Raw genomic sequence first — 13,690 nt, 5'->3', positions numbered from 1 at the left:
TTCAAACCTTGTTGGGACATAGAACAGGTTTTTTTTTCAGGATTGCTAATTAGTCATGTTACATTTCACTTGTGTTGACATACTAAGCTTTTAGCTCTTGGCATCTTGAATCATGGCCTTGGGGATTTAGAGTATCTTCAATGATTGATGATATAAGCATATTGTACAGTCTTACCCTGTCATTTAATGAATAGCCTGATACTGGAGTGTCAGGGTCCAATTATAGGGTCCAATGTGGGCCTTGAGTTCATTTGAACTTTGTTAGAGATGGAAAGTTCCTTAGATACTATTGAGTCTAACCCTCTTATTTTATAGATGAGAAAACTAAGACATGTAGAAATTAAATCACTTTCCTAAAGTCATAGTAAATGTCATATTTTATAAATGTATATATATATACATATATATGTATATATATATATATATATATAGCAGGATTTAAACCCAAGTCATCCTGACTCCAAAACCCAAGCTATAGGCACAATGGCACACTGTCACTAATATCGAGTGTCTTGGCCAATATTTCATGACTCAGAAATGAAAAATCAAAGATGAAGATGATAATAGGTTACGCTTCAGTAACACCTTAAGATTTACAAAGTGATTTTATGCATGTTTCCCTTGATCTTTGAAACAACTCCATGAAGTAGATGATATGATTGTTTCTGTTATACAGATAAGGAAAGAAGTTGAGAGTAGTGACTTGACTTTCTCATATTCCTACAATGGCAAGGCATCTGAGATAGAATTTGAATTCAGGATTTTGACTATAAATTTGACCCTCTATTCATTATTCTACTACATCATCTGATTCCAAGTTAGTTGTTCTTTTTGATACATCATACTGCCCCTATGGGTGAAGAGGGAAGGTTGCTTCCCAGTGTTATCCTGGACATATACCTATTTATTTCTGGAGGTGGGGAGGAGGAACTGATCTGATCTATTTCCCCCTTTCTTCTTTGTAGGAGAAAATGAGAAAGCAGCAGAACTGGAGAACCTGTATGGAGACATTGATGCTCTGGAATTCTACCTAGGTTTATATCTAGAGAAATCTTGTCCTGACTCTATTTTGGGGGAGAGCATTGTGAATATTGGATCCCCTTTCTTGCTGAAGATGCTCATGTCAAACCCCATCTGTTCTCCTGAGTACTGGAAGCCCAGTACATTTGGTGGTGAGGTTGGCTTTAACCTCGTCAAGACAGCCACATTGCAGAATCTGGTTTGTCTCAATGTCAAAAAGTGCCCCAATGTCTCATTCCGTGTGCCTGAAGACAAGTAAAGGGTGAAGAGGTCTTTTCCTGAGTTGTGAGAGAAGCATTGATATTCTATAAGGATCTGTGTCATTCTTGCTTTCGGATCTAGAATTTGGGTTCTTTATTTCATATTGCAGAGTTCAGTTCTAAGCTGGTTTTCCCAAATGTTCTGGAGCACTGTACTCTTAGCTAACATTCCAGAGTTTTAGAGTTTCTGGTTTAGCATTCCAGTGCATGGCTTACTAATAGACATTCTTTAATATTGACTGGCTTTTTAAAACCTCAGATTGTAATTTGATTTCCTAGAGCATTGATTTCTTCTGCCCCCTGCAAATGAGTCACTAAAAGAACTTTGATCACCTAGGGAAGGTATCTTCTATGTGATCAGGACCTAAAGAAACTACATTGTTATCAGACCTGGGATGGGATTGCTTTGGAAAATGGGGGGAAAGGGTTTGGGATCTCTTTATTGTCCTCAGGTCCAGTCCAATATGTTTTTATTGTAGATTTCTGGGGGACTGTTGTGTGTTGGGGATAGTGACATGCACTTCCCTTATAACACCACCTCTTCCATGACCCCCAATTTCCCAAGAGATCCTGGGTCCTCAGCTGAGGCTAATAAAATGATCTTCCAAAAAAGTTCATTATTTATTTTAACATTCATTAATTTTTTTGATTCCTTAATTCTCTCCCTCTCTTTTAATCTTCTCATATCCTTTGTGAAGGCAAGAAATGTGTCATCAGTTATATCTGTGAAGTCATGAAAACCACATTTCTATATTAGGTTTGTTGCAAAAAATTCCCATGAAAAATAAAGAAATTATGTTTTAATCTTCATTGAGATTCCATCAATTCTTTCTCTAAAATGAATATCACATTTCATTGTAACTCCTTTGGAATAGTCTTGGATCATTGTATTGATCAGAATAGCTTGTACATTTACAGTTAATCATTGTACATGTTATATACAGTGTTCTCTTCATTCTGCTCACTGTGCTTTGCCTTAATTCATATGTCTTATCAAATTTTTCTGAAACTATCCTGCTTATCATTTCTTATTTCTTATTGTAGTTTTTAGGTTGATTCTCCAGGATTCTCAAAGTATATCATCATGATATCTGCAAGAAGCTACACTTTTCTTTCTTATTGTTTATTCTAATTCCTTCAATTTATTTTTCTTCTCTTATTGCTATAGTTAGCATTTCTAGTACAATATTGAATAATGATGGTGATAATGGGCATCCTCGCTTTACCTCTGATCTTATTGGGAAGACTTCTAGCTTATCTCCTTTACAAATAATTCTTGCTGATGGTTTTAGATAGATATTATTCATCATTTTTAAAGAAAACTCCATTTATTTCTATGCTTTCTAATATTTTGAATATAAATTAGTTTTGTATTTTGCCAAAAGCTTTTTTGAATATTCATAGCTACATTCTTTGTTTTGCAAAAAACTGGAAAATGAAGGATTGTCCCTCTATTGGGGAATGGCTGAACAAATTGTGGTATATGGTGGTGATGGAATACTATTGTTGTGTGAGGATTGATGATCTGGAGAATTTCTATATGAACTGGGAATACCCCGATGAACTGATGCAGAGTGAAATGAACAGAATGAGGATAACAGAAAGTGGGAAAGAAAATGGATCATATAAACATGGAAAAATATTAAAAAATTAAAATTAAAAAAGTTTTTTTTGCATTTATTAAGATTATATTATTTTTGTTGGATTTGTCATTGATATGAACATTTATACTGATAATTTTCTTAATAGTGCATGAACTTTACTTTCCTGGAGTAAATATCACTTGGTCATAAGGTATGATATAGTGTTTTAGTTTTCTTGATAATATATTTTTTTAATTTTGCATCATTATTCATTAGGGAAAATTTTTTTCTTCTCTCTTTTCAGTCTTCCTGGTTTAGATATCAGCATCATATTTGTGTCATAAAAGTAGTTTGGTAGGACTCCTTTTCCTGTTTTTTCAAAAAGTTGGTATTATACTGGAATTAATTGGTCTTGAAATTGTTCTTTAAATGGAGGAATTCCCTTGTGAGTCCACCTCTTTCTGGGAATTTTTAATTAGGGAATTTATTGATGGTTTGTTCAATTTCTTTTTTGTAAGACAAGATTTTCAAAATATCCCTTTTCCTGCTCTTAATCTGGGAAATTTATATTTTCATGAGTATTAATCATTTCACTTAGATTCTGATATTTATTGGCATATAATTGAATGAAAAATTTCCCAATAATTGCTTTAATTTTCATCCTCATTGGTGGTAAATTCACCATTCACCCTTTTAATTTTTGAGATTGGTAATTTGGTCCTTTGCTCTCTCTTTTTTAAAAATTTTAAACATTTATTAATATTCATTTTTAACATGGTTACATGATTCTTGCTCCTACTTTCCCCTTCACCCCCCGCATTCCCCCCACCCATGGCCGACACACATTTCCACTGGTTTTATCATGTGTCCTTGATCAAGACCTATTTCCAAATTGTTGGTAGGTGCATTGCTTTGCTCTCTCTTTTTAAATTAAATTAACTAATGGTTTATCTATTTGACCCCCACCAAACCACCTCCTAGTTTTATTTATTAGTTCAATGATATTTTTATTTTCAATTTTATTAGGCTTTCCTTTGATTGTTCAGGATTTCCAATTTAGTGTTTATTTGGGGATTTTTAATTTGTTAAAAAAATTTTTTTTAAACCCTTGTACTTCGGTGTATTGTCTCATAGGTGGAAGATTGGTAAGGGTGGGCAATGGGGGTCAAGTGACTTGCCCAGGGTCACACAGCTGGGAAGTGGCTGAGGCCGGGTTTGAACCTAGGACCTCCTGTCTCTAGGCCTGACTTTCACTCCACTGCGCTACCCAGCTGCCCCCAAAATTTTTTTTTAAAAAGTACTGATCTACATTTTTTTTGTTGTAAGCATTTATTGACATAAACTTTCCCCTAATTACTGCTTTGGCTACATATCATAAATAATTGATTTCTATAATGTCTTCTTTGTCTCACTCATGTTTTAGATTTAGACAACTTATTTTCTAATTAATTTAAATCCATTTTCATGGCCTCTATTGAACATAATTTTTATTGCATTATGATCTGAAAAGGTTGCATTTAATATTCCTGTTTTTTGGCATTTCTGAGGCTTTTGTGCCCTTATACATAGTCAATTTTTTGAAGGTGTCATGTGCAGTTGAGAAAAAGGTATACTCTTTTTTTATTCCCCTTTACTGTTCTCCAGAGATCTCTCATAAACAGCTTTTCTTAGTTACTTATTTATTTTCTGATTAGATTGATATACTTCTTTTTTTTTTGTTTTGTTTTTTTATTTTATTTTTATTTTTTTAAACCCTTAACTTCTGTGTATTGGCTCTTTAGTGGAAGGGTGGGCAATGGGGGTCAAGTGACTTACCCAGGGTTACACATCTGGGAAGTGTCAGATTTGAACCTAGGACCTTCCGTCTCTAGGCCTGACTCTCAATTCACTGAGCTACCCAGCTGCCCCCGATTGATATACTTCTAAGAGAAGAATATAGAGGTCCCCCATTAGCACAGTTTCACAGTCTATTTACTTTTGTAACTCATTTAATATTTTCTTTAAGAATCCGGATGGTATGAATTTTGGTGCATATACATTTAGTTTTGATATTATTTGTCCATGTTTCCTTTTAGCAAAATGTAGTTTCCTTACTTATCTCTTTTAATTAGGTCTATTTTTGCTTTTGCTTTTTCTGAGATCATGATTGTTATTCCTCATATTTTCCTGACTCCAAGTCTGGCTCTCTATCTGTTATGCCATCTATTTGTCCTTCAATTATGATTTGTTATTGTTGTCTAGTTTTTTCAGTTGTATCTGACTCTTTGTGATTCCATTTGGGGCTTTCTTGGCGAAGATACTGGAATGTTTTGCTATTTCCTTCTCCAGCTCATTTTACTGATGAGGAAACTGAGGCAAACAGGATTAATCCAACTACTCAGGGTCACACAGTAAGTGTGTGAGGTCAGATCTGAAGTCAGGAAGTTGAGACAACTGCTTCATTCAATCTTCCCTCTCTTCTATCAACACTCTACCTCTTCATATAAGCCTTCCTAGGTTTCTCTGAAACTGTCCCTTTCATTATTTCTTGCAACACAGTGGCATTCCCATAATTGATTCAGCTATTTCTTAGTTGATGAATACCTACCTTGTTTCTGGCTCCTTGTTGCAAAATTAGTATAGTTATAAATATTTTTTACCTATGATTTTTTTCTGCTTTTTAAAATCTATTTGTGGTTTTTGACTGATAAGAGTATTTAAAAGAGTATGTACTACTTAGTGATTTTTGGGATATAATTCAAAGCGCTTTCTAGAATGACTAGACCAATTACATAGCTACATTAATAGTGAATTAATGATTTTTTTTTCCAATAGTACCTTTAACATTTGTCATTTTTCTTTTTTGGTTAACTTTACCAATCTTATAATTGTTAGAACCTCAAACCTTTTTATTGATTTGCATTTTTCTAATTATCAGTGATATGAGTAATTTTTTATATGACTTCATACCTTTTATTTCTTCCTTCAGAAGTTGCCAATTCATTGTCCTTTGACTCTTTGCTAGTTGGGGAATAATTTTTAGTATTATAAACTTGAATGCATTTCTCTATATCTTGTTGAAATGACACCTTTATTAGAGAAGCTTACCTATCTGTTTCCTTTTTATTTTTAGTTGCATTGATTTTCCCATTCCCCTATATCTCTTTTTACTAAGCTCTTTCCTTTCTGAATTTTCTTAATAGGTCTTCATGATAACCACAATGACAATAACTATTTTTATATGATGTTCCAGTTTATAAAGCCATTTTCTCAGAAAAACTTTATAAGGTAGGTATTACTGTGATGGGCATCAGGGTCCCCCAGTACACCCCAAATTCCTAGAGAGAGTAGAGGTCAAGAATTACAAGAGGAATTTACCTTGCAGGGCTGACAGTTGAACAAAAATAGGATCCTCTACCTCTAAGCTTTGGATGTATTTACACTAGCCTCACAATAAGCGTCTGAGCATGAGGGGATACCTTTTGTTTACATCTTAAACACATTAAGTTCCTCCAGAGAAGTTACCCACCTTCATGATCCCTAAATCTCAAACCACTTATGATCTCAAACATCCCTAAGTTTCTCAAGATGGATAACTTACCCACCTTTGTGATCAGGATGTCATAAATGATTTATACTTATGTTTAAGCCCCCAGATCTAAAGGCACCTATTCTGTTACCTATTCTCCCTTGAATGCCCCCATCTTTGATTCCATTGTTCATCCCCCTCCCCATCCTTCCTTTAAACCCCATCCCTTAACGATATAAAAATCTTGAACTTTTCTCTATTCAGGGAGGCAGTTGTTCCTGCACACTGTCTCCTGATCATTCAACCTAAAGAAATCTCTCTAGCTTTCAAGGGTTTCCACCAGAGTCTGTCATTCTTGAAAGGGCACCTTCCCCAAATCAAGTGCTAATCTCTAACTTCCTGCAACAACACAAGTATTATTAATACCATTTTACAGATAAGGAATATGAGGCCAAGAGAGTTAGGTGATTTTCTCAAGGTCACTAATATCTTTGTGAGGAAGATTTGCTTAGATGTTTTCTTTCAGGAAAAGAAAGTTAAAATTTGTGGTTGTTTGTGTCTCTGTGTGTCTCTGTGTATATGTGTACATGCACATGCACTTATGTGTGTGTATGTGTTCGTATGTGTATGGGGAGATGCAGTTAGAAGGCTGAAAGTAGCTAAAATAATTAATGAATTTTCAAAAAAATTCACTAGAATCTTACTCATCTTTGGGGAGGATGATGATGGATAATAGGCCTAATTCTGGCATGAGAGAGTCATGGAAAAAATGGTAAGACATTTCCCAGCAGCTTTTATAAGCTTAGTAGGAATGAAGATGGGTAAAAGTTGTAGAGAAACAGACTTGAATTAATTGAAGGAAGAACTTCCTAACATTTAGAGTTGGTCCATAGTGGAATCAGTGGATTCCACAGTGAAATAAAGGGAAATCAGTTGCTGTCAGCAAAGCAGATTATGGATGTAACTATAAAGGATTGCTGGAGAAAGGTATTCTGTTTGAGGTAAAAATGGATCCAGCAGTTCTTTTCATCTTGGAGATTCTTGGTTTCCAGTTCTAGTCTCAGACTAGGCTTTAGTGTCAGAATAAGCTGTGGAATTATATAATCTCAGAATTGAAAGAAACCTTGTACACAGATCAGAGTTTATGAATACATCATGATCTCAGGCTTTTTTTTTTTTGCAGGTGGGCCATGGCAGAAGTAGGTTTGGGAGGGGAGGACCTGACCTTTATGCTGAAGATCAGAATGGGTGGACCACAGCATTACCCACTGAGTGGGAGTGGGAGGGGAAGTGAAGCCTCCATTAGTGATGTGAATGATTGCTCTCTTCCTACTGGTCTGAGAGTAAATTTTTCTGTCTCCAAGCCCAGAGAGGGAGTCAGGATGAAAGGAAATTGTCCACTGGGAAAATTGGGTGGCTCCTAGTGTGAAATGGCATGAAGGAAGTTTTCTCTTCATGGTGAGGTCCCCAGAGTGGCCAAGCTAACAAGGCCCTAGGGAAGTCATTCTCATGATGCCTGTTTCTCTGATTCTGACTAATGAATCACTTGGGAGGTAGGTCTCTGTCCCCCAACTTACTAAACTCATTTGGTGAAAGTTTAACTTCTGAGCAAGTGGCTAATTGGAAACCAAATGAACCAGCTTCTCTGCTCATCCATTTCCCTGAAGCTGCCACTAAGTCCCTAATGCTGGAGAGACTTCTCAATAACATACATTGTTTTACATCATGCAGAACCATCTCATCCTGAGAAACAAAACTGCCACCCTAGGTTTTTTTTTCAGAGACATATTAATTCATTAAAGGAAACCACTTGCAGTATAACACAAATTATAATGCTATGTAAATTAACATACTTATTAAATATCATAATGATCAAATTACCAAATAATACTTTAATGGAGACAAGAAAATAATAACAAAATTCATCTGGAGGAATAAAAAGTCAAGAATCTCAGTAAGGAAAAAATAGTAGGAATGAAGGGAGATAATTAGTAGTAGATCTTAAAGCATATTATGAAGCAATAATCATCAAATCTGTTTTGCACTTCTTAAGAAATGGAGATTTTGTGTGTTTTTTATTTATTTGGCATATTTATTTTGTTAGCAAACATAAATCAGTATCATGATGTATTTTATTTTATTTTTTAGAAAAAATTTGCTATGGATACATGATTCATGTTCTTACTTTCCTCTTAACCCCCTCCACCTATAGCCAGCTCACATTTCTACTGATTTTAACATGTGTCATCTATCAAGACCTATTTACATATTATTTATAGTTGCATTGGTGTGGTTGTTTCGAGTCTACATCTTCAATCATGTCTGCATCAAACAACTGCTTGAACACCCTAGGTTTTTATTGGTGTATATAGTTCATCTGGGTTCTAGCCCTTGACTATTTCTTATCTACTGTGTGACTTTTGGCAAGTCACTTCTCTTGACATCCTCTATTGTAAAATGATACTTAATTCACTCACCTTTTAGGGTTGTTGTGAGGATCAAATGAGATAATGTAATTTTTCCTTGTAAATTAAAACACTATATTAAAATAAGTTATAAACACTGTTTCATTTTGTCTATTTAGGTTCTAATACTAACTCTGCCCCTAATTGGCTGTATGATTTGAAGTCATTTCTCTAGCTTTCTCTTTGGCATCAGTTTCATCATTATTAATTAAAGGCAGACTGGGTGATATATAAGGTCTCTTTCACTTCTGACATCCTATGTTCATCATAGGATTTTATACCTAGAGTTTCATGGCCCCTCTGATCCCATCTCTTCCAATTCTTTTCATTTTATAGCTAAGGAAATTGAGGCTCAGGGAAGCTAAATGACTTACCTAAGGCCACACAGAAGTGGCATTTGAAAGTATGTCATTTTGAATTAATTCCAGTGCTCTGTACAACTCTCTTTAATGTGTTCTTAATGTAACTGACAACTCTAACATTTTATGGGAATATATTATTTCCCTTCTTTAGCCCTTTAGCTAAGACACCTGGAGTAAAAGTTGGCCTTTTTAGTATTTGGAGAAAATTTTATTTTGCACATCTTGTTTCTCTGGAACTATATCTACTTGACTTATAGTGTGATTTGAGGGGATACCAATGTGTCTAAGGGCCTGAAATTCCACTCTTAAATTCCTTTGAGATAAGGCATTGTCCTCTGCTCCAAAGTAAATACTATAATGATCATAGATGCCTCTGTGTGAATAAGCTAGCCAGATAACTGGTTCCCATTCAGACTTGGAAGGGGTGTGGGTGTGTGTGGTAGAGAGGAAGCCACAGTCCAAGACTGGGAGTGGGTAGACTTGGAGTCTAGAAAAGTCTATGAGGATGCTGAGCTCCTGGGGAAGGGGAGGGTGCCAAGGAGAGAGAGGGGCTGACAAACACAAAGGGTATTCCAGCATGCTCTTCAACCTTGCCTCCTTTCTTTAGATTCTAAAGGAAAGACACCACTTAAACTGCTAGAGTGGTGAAGGATAGGACTAGAGCCAGAAGAACAAATGTATGTGAGACTAAGGACATCTCAGGCTGACACCTGGGGCCAGGCCTGAGGTATATAGGGTTCATCTCTTAGTCCAGTCATTTGCTCTTCTTGCTTGTTCCCAGACCAGCAGGGACTGAAGACTGTGTCCTGTGTCTATTCTAACCCGCGCCTGAATGGGAGTCTTCTAAAGCGGACTTCACAAATCATCATCTGACTTCTGTTTGAAGACTTACACTGAGAGGAAAAGCCATTGAACTGCAATAGTCCATTCTCCTTTTATACATCTCACAATTGTTACAGTGCTTTTTCTTAAATCAAGCCTAAACTTGCCTATTGGCTACTTCCCTCCCTTTAGTTCTTAGTTTAATCATATGAACCAATCAGAACAAGTCTGATCTCTCTTGCATGGAAAATCCTATGACTATTTAATGATAGCTTTCATGTCTTCCCCTGAGTTATCTCTTTTCCAGGCTAAAAATCTCCACAGCCTCAGTACTAGACCCTCATATGGTATGGCATGAAGGCCTTTATCATCCACAAAGGTCCTCCTCTAGAAGCTCTCTAGCTTACTAATATCCTTTCTAAAATAAAGCATCCAGAGGTTCTGGGTTAAGATGGAAGCAGAGTAAAAAGCAGCTGCTTGACTTCTCCTAATCCATGCATATAGGACTCCTCAAGAAGAAATAAAAACAAATCCAGATGAACGAAGGGACCCCACAATAGGGTGCAGCATTGAAGGTACATGGAATTGGGACATTTCCATGCTATAAAGGAGTGAAACAGCTCTCACTAAAACTCAAGTTGAGCAACCCCTTCCCCCCCTCCCCCATACCACCTACAGGGCCAAAGCCAGCTCAAAAGAGTTAGAGCAAGTTTGGGGCATCCATTAAGTCATTGGCAACTACCTGGGGTCACCAGGGCCTGTTCCTGAGAGCAGAAAGACTTAAGACCCCAAGAGGCTAAAGAACAGGCCAACTTTGAACACAGACCTTGAGCACAGTCATGGTCGCAGCTGCAGACCAGTCTCTAAAGGCTAGAATTGGGCAATTAGAAAAAGATGCCCCCAAATCAAAACAATTAATAAGCAAATTGGAGACCAAAATCAAACAGCTGGAAAGCAGGATAGACCAAATCAAAAAGGAAAATCAAAAGAATATAGCAGAAAACCAGTCTTTAAAGACAAGAATTGGGCAAGTAGAAGCCAATGATCTCTCAAGACAACAAGAACAAATAAAGCAAAGTCAAAAGACTGATAAAATAGAAGGAAACATGAAATATCTCATTGAGAAATTGACAGATCAAGAAAACAGGTCTAGAAGAGATAATCTGAGAATCATTAGTCTTCTTGAAAAAGCAGAAATTAATAGAAATTTGGACTCCATACTAAAGGAAATTATTCAGCAAAATTGCCCTGAAGTTCTACAAGAGGGAAATATAGACATTGAAAGGATCCATAGATCACCCTGTACACTTAACCCTGAAAAGACAACCCCCAGGAACATAATAGCCAAATTCAAGAGCTTCCAAGCAAAAGAAAAAATTTTTACAAGAAGCCAGAAAGAGACAATTCAGATATCAAGGAGCACCAATCAAGATCACACAGGATCTGGCAGTCTCCACACTACAAGACCGCAAGACTTGGAATATGATATTCAGAAAGGCAGGAGAACTGGGTCTACAACCAAGGATGACCTAACCATCAAAACTGACTATATACTTCCAGGGAAAGTATGGGCATTCAACAAGATAGAATATTTCCAAGTATTTGCACAGAAAAGACCAGGACTAAATGGAAAGTTCGATATCCAACCACAAAAAACAAGAGAAACATGAAAACGTAAATAAGAAACAGAGGGGAAAGAAAGAAAACTCTTATTTTTTAAATTTGCTTCTTTAAGGGCTTCAATAAGATCTAATTGTTTGTATTTCTATATGGAGAAATGTTATGTGTAATTCTCCATAGTGAACTCTATTCACTATTATAGTATCCACTATTATAGTAATTAGAAGAATTATTCACAAGGAGAGGTTGGAGTACTAAATGGCTTAAGATGATAAAGGGGTGGGTGGGAAAGAGTGGGGTGAATAGTAGAGGACACCAAGAGAAACTTTAATGAATAAGAAAAATAGGATATTCTTTTACACACAAAGAGGGCATGGGAAGGGGAGGGGATGAATACTATTATAAGAAGGAGAGGAAGAGAGCATTAAGAGGTATTATTTAAACCTTACTCTTAGTGGAATTAACCCTGAGAGGGAAGAGTAGCTATATCCATTGAGATATAGAACTCTATCTAACCCTACTGAGAAAGTCAGAAGGGATAAACCAAGGGGAGCAGAGGAGTGGGGAGGTCAAAAAAGGGAGGGGAGGAGAAGGGAGAGGGAATTCATTAGGCCTTAAAAATAAAAAGAGGGGAATAACAAGGGAGGGGGTAGAAAAAGTAGTAAATCAAGGGAGGGGACAAGGGTTACTGGTTTAAAACAAATCACTGGTTAAAAAGGAAATATCCTAAGTAGAAGGGGTAGAACTAAGAGAGGATATCAAAATGTTGGGGAATACACAACTAATAATTATAACTCTGAATGTGAATGGGGTGATTGATTATACTAAATTAAAAAGCTTTTGTAGAAACAAAAACAATACAACCAAAATCAGAAGGGAAACAACAAATTGGGAAAAAATCTTTATAACAAAAAACTCTGACAGGGGTCTAATTACTCAAATATACAAGGAGTTAAATCAATTGTATAAAAAATCAAGTCATTCCCCAAATGATAAATGGGCAAGGGACATGAATAGGCAATTTTCAGATAAAGAAATCAAAACTATCATTAAGCACATGAGAAAGTGTTCTAAATCTCTAATACTTAGAGAAATGCAAATCAAAACAACTCTGAGGTATTACCTCACACCTAGAAGATTGGCTAAAATGAGAGAAGGGGAGAGTAATGAATGTTGGAGGGGATGTGGCAAAATTGGGACATTAATGCATTGCTGGTGGAGTTGTGAACTGATCCAACCATTCTGGCTGGCAATTTGGAACTATGCTCAAAAGACAATAAAAGCAATTGTTTTTCTTTTGTGTTTCCTCTCCTGTAGTTCTTCCTCTGAATGTGGGTAGCATTCTTTACCATAAATCCCTCAGAGCTGTCCTGTGTCATTGCATTGCTGCTAGTATAGAAGTCCTTTACATTCTATTTTACCACAGTGTATTGGTCTCTGTGTTCAATGTTATTCTGGCTCTGTTCCTTTCACTCTGCATCAGTTCCTGGTGGTCTTTCTAATTCACATGGAATTCCTCCATTTTATTATTCCTTTGAGCACAATAGTATTCCATCACCAGCATATACCACAATTTGTTCAGCCATTCCCCAATAGAAGGGCATACACTCGTTTTCCAGTTTTTTGCCACCACAAAAAGCACAGTTATAAATATTTTTTGTACAAGTCTGTTATCTATGATCTCTTTGGGGGTACAAATCCAACAATGCTATTACTGGATTGAAGGGCAGGCAATTAATAATTCCCCAAAGAGTACCTTCAGTGTTTTTCCCTTTTCTCTTGGGTTTTCCCTGTCCAATTTAGCACTGTACTCCATTCTCCCCTTCTTTCCTCCCTTTCTCCCTTCCTGCTGTGCTTCTGTGTTGTTTGCTGCTTTCCCCCCTTTTCCTATCTTTGGAAATCTGACAGAATATAGGTACAGGACTAGCAGATAAGGAAGCCAAGTTGTTACCCCTCAGAATGTTTTTCCTCCTTTAAATTCTAGAACTGATGAGAAATAAAATGCAATTTCTTGCTTAGTTGTACTGTTGCTTTGTCATTGTTTCCTATC

The 13,690-nt window shown here is 36.3% G+C and overlaps 1 protein-coding gene across 1 annotated transcript in view; it reads left to right on the top strand.

Annotated features, from left to right (window-relative positions):
• The first annotated feature begins 1,114 nt into the window (after positions 1-1,114).
• Positions 1,115-13,690, top strand: part of LOC123233706 (prostaglandin G/H synthase 1-like) — a 103,594-nt gene continuing 91,018 nt past the window's right edge. The window contains exons 1-2 of the mRNA XM_044659763.1: positions 1,115-1,275; positions 7,555-7,649. Of these exons, the coding sequence (XP_044515698.1) occupies positions 1,115-1,275; positions 7,555-7,649 (256 nt within the window). The remainder of the gene's footprint in view (positions 1,276-7,554; positions 7,650-13,690) is intronic.

This window comes from Gracilinanus agilis, chromosome 2, assembly GCF_016433145.1.
Source record: "Gracilinanus agilis isolate LMUSP501 chromosome 2, AgileGrace, whole genome shotgun sequence".
Lineage (NCBI taxonomy): Eukaryota > Metazoa > Chordata > Mammalia > Didelphimorphia > Didelphidae > Gracilinanus > Gracilinanus agilis.
The sequence above is the reverse complement of the archived record's forward strand: the minus strand, read 5'-3'. Positions and strand labels throughout refer to the sequence as shown.